The sequence below is a fragment of the Muntiacus reevesi genome, chromosome 11, assembly GCF_963930625.1.
Source record: "Muntiacus reevesi chromosome 11, mMunRee1.1, whole genome shotgun sequence".
Taxonomy (NCBI): domain Eukaryota; kingdom Metazoa; phylum Chordata; class Mammalia; order Artiodactyla; family Cervidae; genus Muntiacus; species Muntiacus reevesi.
Genome location: NC_089259.1, coordinates 24,260,391 through 24,277,611, shown reverse-complemented (window position 1 = coordinate 24,277,611; position 17,221 = coordinate 24,260,391). Strand labels below are relative to the sequence as shown.

Here is a 17,221-nt window from a genome sequence, read left to right as displayed (position 1 = left end):
AATAACGAATGCATTTTTTTTTTCTAAGTCTATATTTTAAGTACAGACTTGAAGGGAGGGAAGAATGTCCCAGCTCTACGGGCAATCTTAAAGGGGCAGTTAAGTAACCCCTCCCCCTTTGAATTAATAGTCTAATACGTGAGATTTTTAATTTTCGATTTTAACTCAGATGGAAGGAATTCGAAGTAAGCACCTTAGTAGGCACACTTCCTAAAAATCTCTCTACTGATGCTCAGTTTCTCTAGTCCCCAAAGTTGAGAAAGGGCACTTTGCAGATGCTCTTCTGAGAATCGTTTTGTTCAGTCGCCTTACAATTTCATAGCGTTTGGCTTATTCCAGGTGAGAAAAAATCACTGCTACAATTTTCCTGCTTTTCTGCATAAACAATGTATTTAACGTCCGCGTTTTGCCAGTATATCGATGTGCTGTGCACGTGGGGATACCTTCCTGCAAGATGCAAACCCGTTAGTGCAGTGGGATTTATATATTAGACCCTCTACCTCTTCACATCCTCCCGCCCATCCCGGGGGGCCACCGCTGCCCAGTGGACGGGATTTACACGTTGGCTGGTCTTTGGGGAGCGTGCTGACTGTCCAGAGCGTCCCTTCCGAAGGGAAAGCCTGTGCGTGCTCAATGGAAAATCAGGGCCTTAGAGAGTCATTCTGCACTTTTAAGTTGGTTAGTGTCAGCGCCCCACTAACCATGTAGGATTTCTAGGCAGAGGTTGCAAACTTGCTTACTGAGGGTCACTTATTCGATTTTGTGACCTCTTGGGTTTTTATAGAATTATTTATCTCCAGTCTGGTTATAAGGTAATGTGTAACAACTAAGCAGACCTAGCTCACATGAAAGGAGCTTGCCGCATAATAGCGACACTATTTTTTTCAGTGCATGTTTAAAAACCTGAGGTGCCCTTCCGAGAAGAGAGCAGGCAAGGGGCAAAGAGGCACAGCCTGACTCCTCTGGTGCCCTCTTCTTTCAGGTCCAGTGGTTCTCAGCACTCCTGCCCAGCTCATTGCTCCTGTGGTGGTGGCCAAGGGGACTCTCTCCATCACCACGACCGAAATCTACTTCGAGGTAGATGAGGATGATTCTGCCTTCAAGAAGATCGACACAAAAGTGAGTGAAAATGATGCCGCGTGCGGTACTGGTGGCTTTGTGGCAGGCAGGAAGTGTTTTTCAATTTTGCTTGGTTTTAAATGACAGTGGGGGAGGGGAGCACATTCCCATCCTCATAGAAAATGAAATGAATGAAATAACACTTGCTCTATTTTATGGGATTGGAGAATATCTTAACCATCTTAAGTCCTGTTATTACATTTTAACAGTCTCTCTGTGCTAGTGCCTTTGTGTGCACTTGGGCAGATTTGACAGTGAAGCCAGTTGCTCCTAAGCCCCTGGGGTACAGCATCTCAGATTCTCTGGGAAGACTGGGAAAGGGCTCATGGAATTTCTTACTAAGGTCACTTTTAATTTCCAAAAGTATACATTGAAGTATGAACCACTGTTTGTTAAAAGATTGTAAGGAAACTATGGAGGGGCATTTAGATATAAATTCCTCTCCATTATTACATCCAGTTTTCATCTCCTGAAATAAAAATGAGTTTTATATGTGAATTTAAGGAGAGAAATCAATTCTCTGAGAAGCGTTACTTTAAAATGTGTATACATAGTATGTATTGGTGCTCAGCTGTTTAAAGATGAGGTCTTCTGTGGTTGTAGTGCCAGACAATGTATATTTGGATGATTTGAAATGCATAAATATTTGTTTATTATTTTATTTTGTAAAACTTAAAACGAGTATTCAGCAGCTCTATACCTCTGAAGTATCTTCTGAAATCAATCCCATTGTTGTTTTAACTTTTATGTTACTGTGCCATTTGTAAACATTTTTTTCCTGAGGCTTATCAATTCAAGAGCATAAGTCATGCTAGATAAACAAGCATCATTTTACAAAAATCTGCCTTTAAAGTATTTTTCAGAGGCAATCGTTCTAAAATAGCAAAAGACAAATGCTACCAAAGATCCAGAACTTTATTATTTGTGTTTAATTTATATATAGAAGTAAAACATTATAAAATGCTATTTGTGGAATAGCAATTAAAAGTCTCAAATTTACCTCCACCTGAATTAACTAACCAAGGCCCATAGGTAATTAGCCCCTCCCAGACTTGTTGACTCTTAAAATACTCTGGAGGATAGTCACAGGCCTTCTTTTATTTCTAGCTCCAAAAGAATAGAATTTTGAAAATGAGTTTGAATGTAGTGCATTTGATTTTAAATCATTTAAAGTTTGTCTTTATGCTTTTATCATTGGCTTGCTCTATGAAGTAAACAGTAAATTTGAATTTCTGATTAATTTATCCTGCCAGTGGAACCCTTACTGCATAAAATAAGGTTTGACATATATTAGGTCAGAAATTACCTTCATTTTATTAGCATAATTTTCATATACAAATTTCAAAAGTTTTATTAGGACTTTGTTAAGTTCATTTTTCTCGGAGTTTGTCTGATTTTTAACTCAGCAACCATGACTATCATGACATATTTCATCCTTATAGTGTCAAAAATTCTACATAGATAATTAACTCAAAAGAGCAGGCTTTCAAAGGTAGATTTAAATTGTTTCTGTTGTCGAATGGAATAGTCTTATAAGTCAGAAGCTAACAGTAGATCATTATATTGTGTAACTATACAAAAAGAGCTTTTTGCCAATATTTTAAGGTTTTATTTTATTTCATTAGCATATTTCTCAAAATGTTTAAAGTATTCAAGTGGTTCAGTTTTCAAATTGAAGCATTACATCTTTTGACAGGAAAACGATTTAGAGTGAGACACAACAAGTTTTATTTTACTTCATTTATTAGCTTCTAATTAAATAAAAACCAGCAACAGAAATTAAAATCTAAATCACAAAAGTAATTATCCAGTGTATTTCAAGTGCATTTTTCAAATATATAATTCAGATATTCAAGCGTTATTATATAAGCTGAATTCAAATTTCTTTGAATATATTTAAATAACATTTCAAGTATATTTATGGAATGTTAGAAATAGAACAAGCAATATATTTGAAACAAAATGTAAACTTTTTAAAGTTCAGACACTTTTAAAGACAGATAAAAGTACCAGGAGGAAATCTACGTTTAAATTATATCTTTGTTAGTGGAAAATGTTTGGAAGTATCCAAAATGCCAATTTAACTTTTGTTCACCAAATCACAAAACACCAACATCCACACTTTCAAAGACAATGTGAGATCACAATATTTGTTACAAATCAAAATATACATTACACTTTCCTTCAGATGGCATATCCAAATCGTGTTTACTCACAGCCAAGATTGCTATAATCCTCTGATAGTTAGGCAGCGTTCACTGCGGTCTTGCGTTACAGCCAGGCTGTTTTCCGGGGGTTCCTGTGTACTTTTCAAGGGCGATAGGAAATCCTTTGTAAAGAAGTCTTCTAATACTTGTGGGTTTGGGGTGTTCTCCATCTGCTCTCCCTACTCCTTTTCTCCCCTTGGAGGGGTGGGTGAGATGATACCTTAAGCGGTTGTGTTAGCACTCCTTTTGAAGGAAGAGATTGTTTGCACTGCCGAGTGGAATATTAGATAGGAATCGAACAGGAAGTTTACACTGCATGAGAACTTTTAAGGATGAATAGTATAATCACATTTCGGCTCTCGATTAAAATTGTCCTCTAAAGTTTCTCCAAACTTTTCGGGTTGGTCAGGATCTCCCTCGCCAGTCGCCACGTTTGTTTGGCAGCGTTCTCTAGAGCCGAGTGAGGTTTGCCCTGAAACAGATCTAAGTTCGGTAGGAAGTAGTGAGGACATCGCCGGCACTGCAGGCAGGAGATGAGTTGCAGCAAAATCCCGTTCAGCCTATCACCCAGGCAGGACTCGTCCCAGTCCGACTCCCGGGGATGCTTCTCGCACTCGTAGGAAACCAGAGTCTTCATGTGGTAGTTGTTGAGGGGCTGGCCGGGCAGTTCCAGGTGACGATCGCGCAAGGTTTTGAGGATGGAGAGGCATTTTTTCCTGCAGCCCCCCATCTGCAGTCTGTTCTCCGCTTCCGCGAACTGCAGCACCCAGGCGTCGCTCTCGGCCGAGCTCTGCTTGCCGGCCAGGGAGTGGCACTCCTTGGACAAGAGATTGAACCCTTCCGCTTTGACCTCCGCCACCCGGTTGGGTCCCGGCCAGGGGATGTGGGGAAGTGGCCAGTGGGCAGCACTCCTGGGCCAGATCCCGGTGCATTTAAAAGCCGGGGTGATCTGCACCACGTACCTGTCTCGGATCCTCAGTTTCACTTCGCTCGTGTCCGCCACCATCTTTACCACATCCCTGTAACTACACTTGTCTACCGCCTGAGCCACCAGCGTCTGAAACCTGGACCGGATTTTGCGCGCCGAGAGGTAGCCGGAGGCAGTAATGAATTCCACCCAGAGGGACATGCTCCTCTTGCGGCCGTCGCTCAACTTGAGCACGGCGCAGCCGGGCAGCGAGCCGTCGTCCACAAAGTTGAACACCCCCATCTGGTTAAGGTAAAGCACCACCTCGAATTCGGTGGGGGAGATGACCTCAAGGCCCTCGTAGCGATTGTCCATCTCGTTGAGAGAGCTGATGAACCGCGGCTCCTGCACCTCCACCTCCTTCAGGACGTCGGAAACTACTTTGCAGACCTCCCGGATAGTTTTGGCAATGGCAGCTTTCCTGGCTTGGCATTTTTCGTTGTAGTATTTATTCAGATGGTAAACCAGCTTGGCCTGGGCCGCTATCATGTTGGGGCAGAGATCCGGGTTGTACACCGGAGTCTCGCAGTAAGCTGTGGGATCCAACGCGGCTGCTAGAGCTGGAGCCAACTTCGGTGGAGAAACGGGCCGCGGCGCTCGGAACTGTACCAGAAGCGTCTCTCCGAAGTGCGGCGGCGGCCGGGGAATCCCTCGCGCCGTTCTCCCCTGCTTTTTATCTTTGAGCCCAGCCGGCCTTAAAGTGAAAGGTTGTTCTCCCCCCCACCCCTCCTCTCTCTCTCTCTCTCCGTCTCTCTTCCTCTTTTAAAGAATCCTTCCTTGCGTGAGAGAAACGCCGGCAGAGATCACCTCCTCAGTTATAAAAACAAAAGTTGCGGCGAGACCCAGCAAAGCTCTTCCAGTAGTCAAAATAATCAACCCTTTCCCTATTTATTTACGCTTGCCCGTGATCATGGTGTGTGCCGGGCTGGGAATCGGACGGAGGAAAAGTGTGCTGAGTGTGCGTCGGGGGCGAGTGTGCGTCTGTGTATATGTCAGAAGAAGCTGCTGTTGGTTTGTCTTAAGAGCCCAGATGCACTCGTGTGGAAATTATAAAGGCAGGGCCAGGCAGGCTGGCGGCCAATCGCCACTGGGCTCGTCACGACAGCCTCCGTCAGCTCCAGCCCGGCTAATTAATCCCCCCTCTTGGATATAGGCACACAAACTAAAGGTAGGAGGCTGCTGCTGGGCAGAAAACCACCCAGGCCACCTAGACAGTTTTGGAAATCAGGAGGAATCTCTCAGCTTTGGTATTAATTGAAGCATATTGACGTCTTGAAAAGACTTGGCAAAGTGGTTGTCTTCTGTGCTGAAAAACCCTGCTTGTCTTTTTAACCGGCGAAATGCAAATACAGGTGTGCTAATGGTCATCCATCAATTGGTGAATTAGATGGGGTTTTCTAAAACAAAAGTCACTAACTTGCATTTAGAGTGAGATAATTAACGCCTGTTAATCCTGGAGGTCTTTTTGAATGCAAGCTGGGAGTTTACTCTTCAGTGTATTATGCAGGCTGGTTTTGGATGGACTGATACCAGTGTAATTTTCTGGATGTTCCCATTGTAGAATGATTTTTTTTTTTAAATGTTATGCAGTGTTTTACCTATGTTTTTCTCCTCATTTGGAGTTGTTGAAAGGAATCTGAAAATGATTGCTGTCAGATGTTGTCTACTCCAGTTTAAGCTGGGATGTTTAAAAAATGTTTAGTCCACCCCTCCCCCCATCTGCAGTCGTCTTTGTACTTTGGTAGACTTGCCCAACATTATAACCAAGACACGAACTTTTTGTTTGCACTGGCAGACATATCTGTGAAATAAAACTCTCTCTGAGATTGAGAGATTATCTTAATGTGAGTTCATAATGAGCTGTGTTTGAATACATGACAGTTCAGGAGAGGTCATGGAGATGAGACCTAGGGGCAGACACCTATCCTGAAAATTTGCAGGTTCAGGCTTTCTGTCTTGTTTACAGATGTATAATTTAGGATATATCTTTTCTCCTAAGGGTCTTTAGTGGTCATCTGACAGTAGACTTCTAATTTTATAATTCTGCATTGACTTAAGGTAAATGGTTAAGATTTTTAAAGAAAATTAATTTGCAGTCACCTGGGATTTTAAAATTTACATATCATTAAAAAAAACTTTGAAAGAAATCAATATTTTTAAATTTGGGACTCTAAAAAAGGAGGGCAAAATGGATTTATCTAGAGCTTTTTTTTTTCCCCCTGCTGGTACCAGCTGTGTTCTTGATATACAGAAAGTGGAAGAAATGCTACTTAGGGTTTCTGTAGTTGGTTTTAAACCTAGGCAGATTTTTAACACCCTACCTTGAATTTAGATGCTGTCTCTTTCAAATTAAGACTATTTCCAGCAAAATCCTATAATTCCTGGAACAGGTTTGTAGGCACTTTCGTTCAGAGCCACTTGTAACAAGACCTTCTTCAGGGCTCCCACTTCCTACTCAAGTGTTTGAATATTTTTTTCCCCTTTCTTCTTTGCACAGGTACAGCATCATACTTTTTTGTTATCCAAGGGTGGTAGATTCCGATTTAGCTTAAAATAGTATATGAGATTCGGGGCCCACGGCATCCACCTACTCTGTTCCCCAAGAACCTTGCACCCCCTTAGGAGCGGGGATTGGGCGTAACCGCCAGCCCCTCCCTACTTTGGCAGCGATGCGGGTGAACGCACTGCTACCTTTTGGCAGTTGGAAGAGAAGGAAGGAGGCAAGTCACCGCCGGGGAACCTGCGGCCACGACGACGAAGATGTGCTGGTGGTCTCTGGGGGAAGCCACCTCTGTCCCCACCCAGGGCAGGTCCCGCGTGCTCCGCGCCGGTCCCGCGGCCCTGCGCTCCCTGACCATCCTTCTTTCCTCTGACTTCTCCATGTCCCATAGGTTTTGTGTGTGCGCGCTTATTTGGTATGTTAAAACCTTACTAAGGGTCCAGGGTTTCTCCACGTCTGCTGCAGGCCAAGTTCTCTGCCCACGCGCCCCGCCGCCTCCCGGGCGCGCGTGTGGTCGCGGCCGAGCCCGCGCTTTCTGGTCCCGGGTCGCGGGGCCCCTGCGCCTAGCGCGCTCTCCCTTGGGTTCAGGTCAGAATGGCCCTTGTTTTCTTGGGCCACCTGCAAATGCCCCCAGTTGTCGAAGACGTCAGGCAGTCTGGGATGCGGAGGCCCCGAGGCCGTTCGGGGGACCGCGGCGGCGGCCGTCCGGGTGGGTCGGACTCGAAGGACTCGAGGCGCGCCGGGCGGCAGCGCTGGAGCCAGGCGCGCAGGTGGCACGTCTTCGGGGCTCACTGTGCGGCTTAATTGGGTTAAAGCGGAGCTAAACGCTAAAGCACTTTGTGCAAACTAATTGGTGTAAGCAAGGCCTTTTCACTAACGATTTGCACTTTGAAGAAGAAAAATAGATGGTGAGAAAAGGACTAAGAAACTCGTTAGTCCTAGAGTGTTCCCGGGAAGTGAAGTCTTTGGGCTTCAAGGACGCTGGGACCGTGTTTTCTGAGCTGCTTCCTTCAGCACCCTTCACGCTGGGAGCTGACAGTGATTTACATAACATAGGATTCACCCACCCGCTCTCATCACCGTGGGTGAACTGGGCGCCCTGGAATAATACTCCCGCGCAAGTACTGCTTGTTGCTGCAACACCGTGATTTTCTGTTACACTGAACACGTGAAATGAATTGCCTTCTGTAGCTGATCCTTCCAGTGATCTCAGACACCTCTCATTGTTGAAGGGAAAATTAAACTATTCTGAGTGTGCTTTCTATCCCCCCTCCTTTTTTTTAATTGAAATGACCTATGGAGAGGAACTTAAAATATATAGTACGCTTTTGTGTAATTCTGCTGATTTTCAGCTAGGCTTTGGAGATAGATCTGTTTTGTGGGAGCGACGTATTTAACAATTTTAAAGTAATTTTATCATTTGACCTATGGAACTAGTTATTTTATATGGTTGTGTAATGCACGGAAATATCTTAAAATCAATTTTATTTACTTGTGAAAAGTTCATAAAACAGCTCTAATAACACCAGTCTTACTTGTATAATTTTTTTTACTATAAACATAATCATAGTAGTTAGAATGAAAGCTTGTGTGTGTCCAGTGCTTCAGGATATAAATACTTAATTGTTTTCATTGATATGCTGTGCAGACATCTTTGACAAGAGCTAATAATAGAATGATAATTGAAGAAAACCTAATTGAAGAAAAGAACCCAAGAATCTCAGGATTTAATGACTGAGATGCTCATATTTGAATGGTATTTGGGATTTTAAGGTCTAACCAACTTGACTTTTCCATTTCACTTAGTTCACTAGGTGGCTTTGATTTAAAATGTTCTGTTATTTTTAAAAATGGAGAAAATTACAAGCACACCATTATCAAAAATTTTAAGACTGTTAATGCATATAAAATAATTAAATATTGTGATCCTTCAGCTTCCAAGCATTCAAAATAACAATGGTGAAATAACTTTTATCTGAAGTGATATTTCCTAGGTAACTTATTCTCCCTTCTGTAAACCTACATAACTTATATGGGACACACAAAATAATGAGCAAAGAGACACCCCATTAAAGAATAACTCTGTTATGTTGAGAAATGTAGGAATGCAGAGTTTCTGTTTTTTTAAAAATCCTAATTTAAACATGAATTACATGTTCATAAATTTAAGCAATTGTGACCTTTCATCTGGAAAAATGTATCTGTTAGTTAGAGGATATGCACACACATGTTAAATGCACAGATAGATACTGTTCTGTTTTTTCATGATCTGCTGGCTGCTATTCTACTCACAAGTATTCACGAATATAAAGTTCTATTTTTTTAATATGTGCTTACTACACTGGGGAGATAAAAAGAATATGAAGTTGAGTTTATTAAATTATTTATCCCTACTGCTGGAGTGGTTTTGAAGGCTCATTGTACACATCTGATTTCTTCCCCTGCCCCCTCCGCCCAACCCCAGAACCCACCTCCTCTTTTTTTAAAATGCACCTAGGCTATTTCATCTGTTTCATTCTGCCAGACACAATATATTTCTTTTTTTACACTGGAGAAATTAAAGACAGATATTTGTGCAGGGTTTTCTTTATGTGTCACATTAAATAAAAATAGAAGGAGTTTTTCTGGTGATGTAATTTGATGGTGCATCTATACCTTTCTTTCTGTTGTGACTCCTTGTATAAGAATACTTGAAACAAAATAGCTTGAAAGCTTCAAAAGTTTCAGTGAGTTCTTAAAATAATTATTTCATATTTTAATGTCGTCTATGGCAAAGGAGAGCAGAGCATTGAGATCATTGTTGGCACAATTTAGACCCTATTTTATTTCTTTAACCAGAGTATCCTTATAATTGTGGTTACGTTTAAAATTATTTTCTTAATTCTTCACTTGAATATTCTAGACTGTTGCCTCAATTTTCCTCATCCCCCTAGTACATGATCATACAGTCACAATGGTAGTAGGGAGTACTCTTTTTTTTTTTTTTTTTGCTACTTTGTTGCTTAGAAAATTTGTTATTGGTCTTAATAAATGTTGAAAGGAAAGTAATTTTGAGATAAAAATAGAAGTTGGAAGTGTACTTTACCAGAATCATCACCACTGCTAGATTTGCAGGTTTGAGTGATTCTGGATAACTCTGGCCAAAACCTTTCTTTTGGTAGAAGAAATAAATTTAAGCCTTGATTATTCAGATCATTGTCTAAGTTTCCTCACTTATTTTGAATGTAGACACAGAGATGCAGGATATTTCAAGGGGCAGGGTTATCAACCAAAAGATTTTCTTATGGTTCACAATGAATTGTGATCTCTAACTGTTTGTACACATTTAAGGGTAGTGAGGTTAATCAATCATTTATTGATGAGTATTACGGAGTATTCCAACATTCCATTTCCCCATTGACCCTTTAGAAAGTCACCATTATCTTTATAAACTGTAAAATTTAAATTCATTTTACTAGATTTCAACTTATGTTTCTAATTTGGATATTATAAACATATTATGACATAAATGGGCTCAAGTGATTCTTCTCCATGTGAATATATGAAAATTAGGTATTCCTTAAACCATCACTGACATGGATTTATAGACATTTGTGCATATGACTGTATCCTTAGTACTCTTAGTACAGCACGGTTTTGTTGCACTTAGAGAAAACAATGGAATCAGACGTGATTAGCGTCTGTTAATCTGTCCATCTGTAGTGGGTCAGCCAGGATTGCATAGCTCTCATTACTGTCCCAGACTGTGTGTGATTAGCCACTGAAAACATTCTGTGTAAACTTGAGACTAGAATACAGAATGTAGACAATCAACTTACAGTGACTGCATGTCTGAAGTAACATTTTCTATTACTAATTTACAATTTTGGAGCTTATTTCTTAATTAGCAAAGCAGTTCTTCTAAACTAGGATTTTTTTTTTAAATGATCAGTAACTGGAGTAATAATTTAAAAGAATAACTACATTAATAAAACCCATTACCTTTTGTCACATATACCCAATAAAATAAATACCTCATAGCAAAAAAAGGAAATCAGTTTATGAATAGCAATTTCTTGGATAATTTTACATACTGATATAGATTATAACAATTTTCTGAGAGTAGAGCACCTAAATAATATTTAATTTCTACTTCTGTATAATTGCTTTCATGATACTAGTAATGTACATTTTAGTATACCTATCTGTACTATTACTGTTATTTAGTACTCTGTGTACTGTTTTCATGAAAGCACAATTTTTCCATATGATTTGTCAAAAATTTCAAGTCAAAAGTACTAATAAGTGATTACTACTTTTTAATCTCAATATGTTTGTTTTATCTAAACATCTAGATCAAATAAAAAACATGAAGAGCAGAAAGAGTTTGTAAGACATCATGTCTCTGATAAAAACTTGTGAACCTACTGGAAAAAGTTTTATCATTATTATTTTATTTTTAATGGGAAATCATTTTTATTATGAAAGTCAGGCTTATTATGTGTATTTTGCATACATACTGTTCTAGTCTATGTTTTTTCAATGTGAATGTTCCAGTCTATGAGTTCTGACAAATGTATAGAGTTGTATAACATCTGGCACATAGAACATTTCCATGGACGCAAGAAGTTGCCTCATGCCCTTAATTTTTTTTATTCGTAAATTTTATGATTCATTTATAAGTGTCTGGGTGTTTTAGTTTTATATCAAAAAACTTTAGACTATAAACACCTTTAGTTTTTCCTCTAGAACTTATTATCTTAATCATGATTCTGTTTTAAGACCAGTTTTAATCAGAAAGCCCCAAAATAGGTGCAAAATATAAAATGCTGTTTCAGAATCACAGGCAATAGGTTAACAGTTTTTATTTTACATGAAAGTTGTTTAATTTTACTATGTGACATTAAATGGTTAGTAAAGGATTCATTTTCAGAGGTACTGGTCATGTTTGTTATGCTCACATGAATATATATATTAGATTTAGGAGTATAGTTTACAGTTTACACATCAAAATGCATATTAAGTTCCTCATGTAATTTAGCAATATTTGTAACATTACTAGCTTTATGTCTTTGGAGAAATAAATCTCTCAGCATTTGCATTGTATATTACCTTACATTTTCAGTAAATTAACCCTCCCTTGATGGTGGAGGATGATGCCAAAGAATTTATTAGAGCTAATATTAATTAATATATACATATTCTTGGAACATATGCTTCGAATCCTAATTTTGTGTAAATATACATTGTCATTTAACTAGTTATAAATATTCCGAACAAAGAATTCTTAAATTGTAATAGTACCAAAATCTTCATTGATAATGGTGCCCTCTCAAGTATTTTGCTCTTTTACAACTTGGAATAGTACAACTAGTCTTCTCTTTCTACCCCCAAGATATAAAATTATTTAAATGGTTTCTGTTTTCTATTTTAGTTTGGCAATTACAATAGGAATTTTAATGTTATGCATGCTTACAGGCCTATTAAGAAAGAACTTATTGCTTTCTTAATAATCTTAAACCATTTTTAGGAAGTATGCTCTTTTTATGGTTTGCAAAATAGCCTATGCGTGCAGGTTGTATGTACACACACACACACACACACACACACACACACACACACACACACACACACAGAGTGTTTCAGATAGTAAAAGATTGAATTGACTTCTATACATTTTTATGTTAACCTGTTAAAAGGAAACAGCCCCTAAATATAGGATTCTTGTCGCCACCAGGATTTAATATCACATCCGCAAGATTATTCTGTAATAACCCTTATAGTTTTCAATAATACTTTAGGAGATTGCAGCTAAATGGATGTTTAAAGTAATAATAACTAAAGGATCCAACAGTATTTATCCAGTCATATATACTGTGCAGTTTTGAATGTCATATGCTTTTAATTGTGAAATTGAGAAGTTTAAACATTACTAGTGATCCTGTCCATATAAATAAAAATATATTGCTCAATCCCTTACATACAGTCCCTCATGTACATTATCTGCATGTGTATACAGAAAAACGCCTTCACTTACTTAAAACTGTTTTCAATTTTTTGCAACAGACCAAGGTCACATTTTTTTTTTTTTTTGCAACATGAACCTGTATTTGATAAATGAATAATTCACTGATAAGAAAAATGTGGGGTTTTTGATTTGGGGGTTTGGGGGATTTTTGTTGTTGTTTTGTTGTTGGTTTGTCTCCCCCATTTACTCGCAAATTCAGTTCTGCATTTGTTTTGCTCTCCACGCTGCATTACCACACTTTTCCCCTGTGTGCATCTGCCAGTGCACAATTTAGCCACGGGCATCTGTAGACCTTGTGGTGATCAGTATTGCAGGCAAAAGCCATATGTGTTTAAATAAAAAAAAAATCTCTTTATTTCATTTGCTATTTTAACTGGATGGATAACTTTTGTGCCTCAAGACAGAAGAAGAAAAAATACAGAAATAATTAATTGCCTCTATTCTTGAGGCAGTTTCATTTCCCCCTCCAATATGGAATGCTTGTCAGCTTTCCTGATAAATGACTGCATGTATTTGCATAGATTTTACATTAACACAAAAATTAGTTTTATTTGTAAGAAAACTAGTTTACATAATAATATAAAACCTAGTATTATTGATTATGTTTCCAAGCATTGGTTATTTTTTAAAGGGATTGTAGACTTCTTATTTTTCAAAGATCTGATCAAACTATTTCTTAATATAAACTTTCTTTTGCTTTATATGTTTTGCACTGTATGTAGCAAACATGCTTATAAAATGTTAAAATTTGAAAACTATTTTCTAGGTATATTAATCACAACTGTTTCAGACCCGTGGCTAGTAACACTCATTTGGTAAAAAGATTCTGATTTTAAACTTTTGCTGAGGAATATTTTAAAATACGTTTTATCAAATGTACGTACCTCCAACAGTTGGAGGATTTCATCTGTGCAAATGATTTTAGTTTTCATATTCATATCATCAAAAGGTTGTGTAGTATATTGAGTGTGTATACTTGAGCTCACTCCTAAGACATTATGCATTGTTTACAATCAAATTTAAAACACGTCTGAGAAGTATCCTTTCTATCTTCAGTCTGTTTCCTTAAATATACTTAATCAACTGATCACCTTAATGTAGCCTTAAAAAAAAAAGCACTCTGCTGGAGCTATTTGGGTGCTGAAAACAATTCTCCCCCTCTAAGTGGCAGGCAGTAGATGTTTATTCATCCTGTAATCTGGCATCTTGTTGTCTAGAGGCAACCTGCTAATTATGTGCTATCATTGTATTATCCATGTTATGGAAAATCCAAATATGTTCACTGTTGTTAGTTACATCACAAAGCTTTTCATAAAATATACTTGATCCTCAAGAAACCTGCTATACTTAATGGCAACCTAAACCAAGAGTGTTTCTGCCACCCCTTGATTCTGGGACACCCTGGGTGCCAGCTGTCACAGCTCAGCTAATGATGACAAATGCCCCTCTCTATGCAGATTGCAGAGCTTGCAGGCTGCCGTGAAAGGCAACCAGATTACCTTTCTTCAGAGAGTAACTTAACCTTTTAAACTCATGTCAGAATGAAATTATCAGCTGGGATAGTTTCAATATCTGTATCTTTAAAACTAAAAAGTCAGAGCATTATCAAATTACATGAGCTCACTTTTTAAGAAAATGTTCCAATTTTTATATAATTTATGTTGCTTTACCCTTAAATGACTCTGATATTCTTAAATCAGAAGGTCTGGGAAAGATATACTTCACAACCACACTAGAGCGTCAAGCCTGGATATAACTCAAGTAGTAATTATTGACAAAATTATCCAGATTGTTTGGACTAGAAAATAGGCTAGTGAAATTTTGGGGGAAAATTTTCTTCACCTGCATGGTAAAGCCTCTGTTCTCCTGTTATATGTACAGGCCCAGCCCATTGCAGATAAATAATATATTATTTTTCTAAAATTCTTTGGATTATTACAAAATGACATAGAGAATATTTGTTATTGATGATTGTTTTCTCTGTTTTCAAACTTGATCTTTTCTTGTAAGTTGCTGATATGTGCTACAGAAATTTGTTATTATATTATGATGCATCTAGTACATGCTGAAAACATTAATGAATACCATTAACCATAACGTAGTGCAGGGGTAAGTTGCCTGTTAAATGAAATAATACTTTAACAGTTGCAACATTCTTTTCAATTTATAAAAGACTTTTATATGCATTTATTCATCTGATACTTAATAATTCAGTGATTTGAGAGATGGGTGATAAGGACTAGGGACTACTACTTAATGAACGTTTAATTTCCTTTAATCTTCACAACAAGTATTAGTTCCCATTTACAAATAAAGAGACTGAAGTTTAGAAAGATTAAGTGTCTTACCAAGGGTCATAAAAGTACTTGTAGAACTAGATCTGTCTGATTGTGACTGCTCTTGACACTACAGTATCTAGACTGTATATTGTATATGTATGTGTGTGTATATATATTTATATCCTTCCCAGGTGGCATTAGGGGTAAAGAATCCATTTGCCAGTGCAGGAGGCTTAAGACATGGCTTCAATCCCTGAGTTGGGAAGATCCCCTGGAGTAGGAAATGGCAACCCACTCTAGTATTCTTGCCTGGGAAATCCCATGGACAGAGGAGCCTGGCAGGCTACAGTAGGATTGCACAGAGTCGGACACAACTGAAGCAACTTAGCACTTAGCATTTATATATATGTATGTATATATGTAACTGTGTATGCACGACTGCATACAGGTATGTCCTGTCTATACCCAGAGATAATGTTAGTTAGCATCCTAAGGGAGATCAGTCCTGAGTGTTCATTGGAAGGACTGATGTTGAAGCTGAAACTCCAGTACTTTGGCCACCTGATGTGAAGAGCTGAGTCATTTGAAAAGACCTTGATACTGGGAAAGATTGAGGACAAAAGAAGAAGGGGATGACAGAGGATGAGATGGTTGGATGGCATCACCAACTCAATGGACATGAATTTGGGTAAACTCCGGGAGCTGGTGATAGACAGGGAGACCTGGCGTGCTGTGGTCCATGGGATCACAAAGCATCGGACACAACTGAGCGACTGAACTGAACTGAACTAGGATAGCATCACCAACTTGATGGATGTGAACTTGAGCAAACTCTGGGAGATGGTGGAGGACAGAGGAACCTGGAGTGGTGCTGTCCGTGGGGTCACAAAAAAGTCAAGACATGACTTAGTGACTGAACATCAACAATAAGGATGTAAGGGGCTTCCCAGGTGGCTCAGTTGTAAAGACTCCTCCTGGCAATGCAGGAAATGCAGGTTCAGTCCCAGGGTCAGGAAGATCCCCTGGAGAAGGAAATGGCAATCCACTCCATTATTCTTTCCTGGGAAATCCCATGGACAGAGGAGCCTGGTGGGCTACAGTCCATGGGGTCACAAAAGAGCTGGACTCAACTTAGCACTAAACAACTAGGATGTAAGTGTTATTCTGAAGAGAAACTGCAGACTTACATTTACGTTAAGAGTATGATTGATGAATTTTAAAGATTGCATTCTTTCTAGGAGGTTTTTAATTAAGTTAATACGGAGACACTTCTTATGTTACAGATTTTCTTTTTATGATACTATATCAATCTATTCCATAGGGAGAAACTACTTAGGAAATATACATAGACTATCTAATAAATATCAGTTGGACTAATTCACCTAAGAACCACTCCATTGTCCAACCTAAGTTTAACGGGATATACGTTTATAAAAATGATGAGGAGAAATGAGTCTTCCACAATTACTTAGGTAAAATATCTGTATACTATTTTTATACATATGGTTTTACTCTGTGACATCAATGAGTTATATAAGCCACAATACTGTACATCTCTCAGTTCAAGACACATTGAAAATTCCTTTTATCATGAATTTAAATGCAATCATTTCTAAGAAAACTATCTGAATACAGACTGTTTTTATTCCTCAATAAAAGCTTTTCTTTAGTACAGATACTACAGGATTTTGATCAGTGATATATCTGATGTTATAAATGGTCTATCTGTATTTTAGTTATAGAATTACTTATAATTACTAGTCAGTATTAATGCTTAATACGTTGTAAGTATTCCACTGTATATAAGAACTATATACATTAGTATATAGTAAATTTTAAATTTTACAGAGATCATTTTATTAAAATGTACCAAGCAACAACAGCTAAGATTTAAAGGGCTTGCCTGGTGGTTCAGACACGGCATTGCAGTAAAGAATCCGTCTGCAATGTAGGAGACCTGAGTTCAGTTCCTGGGTTGGGAAGATCCCCTGGAGAAGTGAACGGCAGTCCACTCCAGAATAGAATCCTGAAGAATTCTATGGGCAGAGGAGCCTGGCGGCTACATGGGGTCACAAAGAGTCAGACATGATGGAGCGACTAACACACACACAGGCACACCAAGCAATTAGAGCTAGGAGTTAG

General features: G+C 38.7%; 2 protein-coding genes across 8 annotated transcripts in view; one reads left to right on the top strand and one right to left on the bottom strand.

Annotated features, from left to right (window-relative positions):
• NBEA (neurobeachin) overlaps nt 1-17,221 on the top strand; it is a 652,386-nt gene that overhangs the window by 447,654 nt on the left and 187,511 nt on the right. For all 7 annotated transcript variants that reach the window (XM_065901711.1, XM_065901709.1, XM_065901706.1 and 4 more), the window contains one exon: nt 983-1,119. In XM_065901711.1, coding sequence (XP_065757783.1) covers nt 983-1,119 — 137 coding nt within the window. The remainder of the gene's footprint in view (nt 1-982; nt 1,120-17,221) is intronic.
• MAB21L1 (mab-21 like 1) lies at nt 2,875-5,283 on the bottom strand. Its single transcript, XM_065902045.1, has one exon. It carries the CDS (start codon nt 4,780-4,782, stop codon nt 3,703-3,705), a length of 1,080 nt encoding a protein of 359 aa, XP_065758117.1. The 5' UTR covers nt 4,783-5,283; the 3' UTR covers nt 2,875-3,702.

Excerpts from the sequence above, each read along its gene's own strand:
- MAB21L1 (XM_065902045.1), bottom strand. The coding sequence starts at position 4,782 with ATGATAGCGGCCCAGGCCAAGCTGGTTTACCATCTGAATAAATACTAC.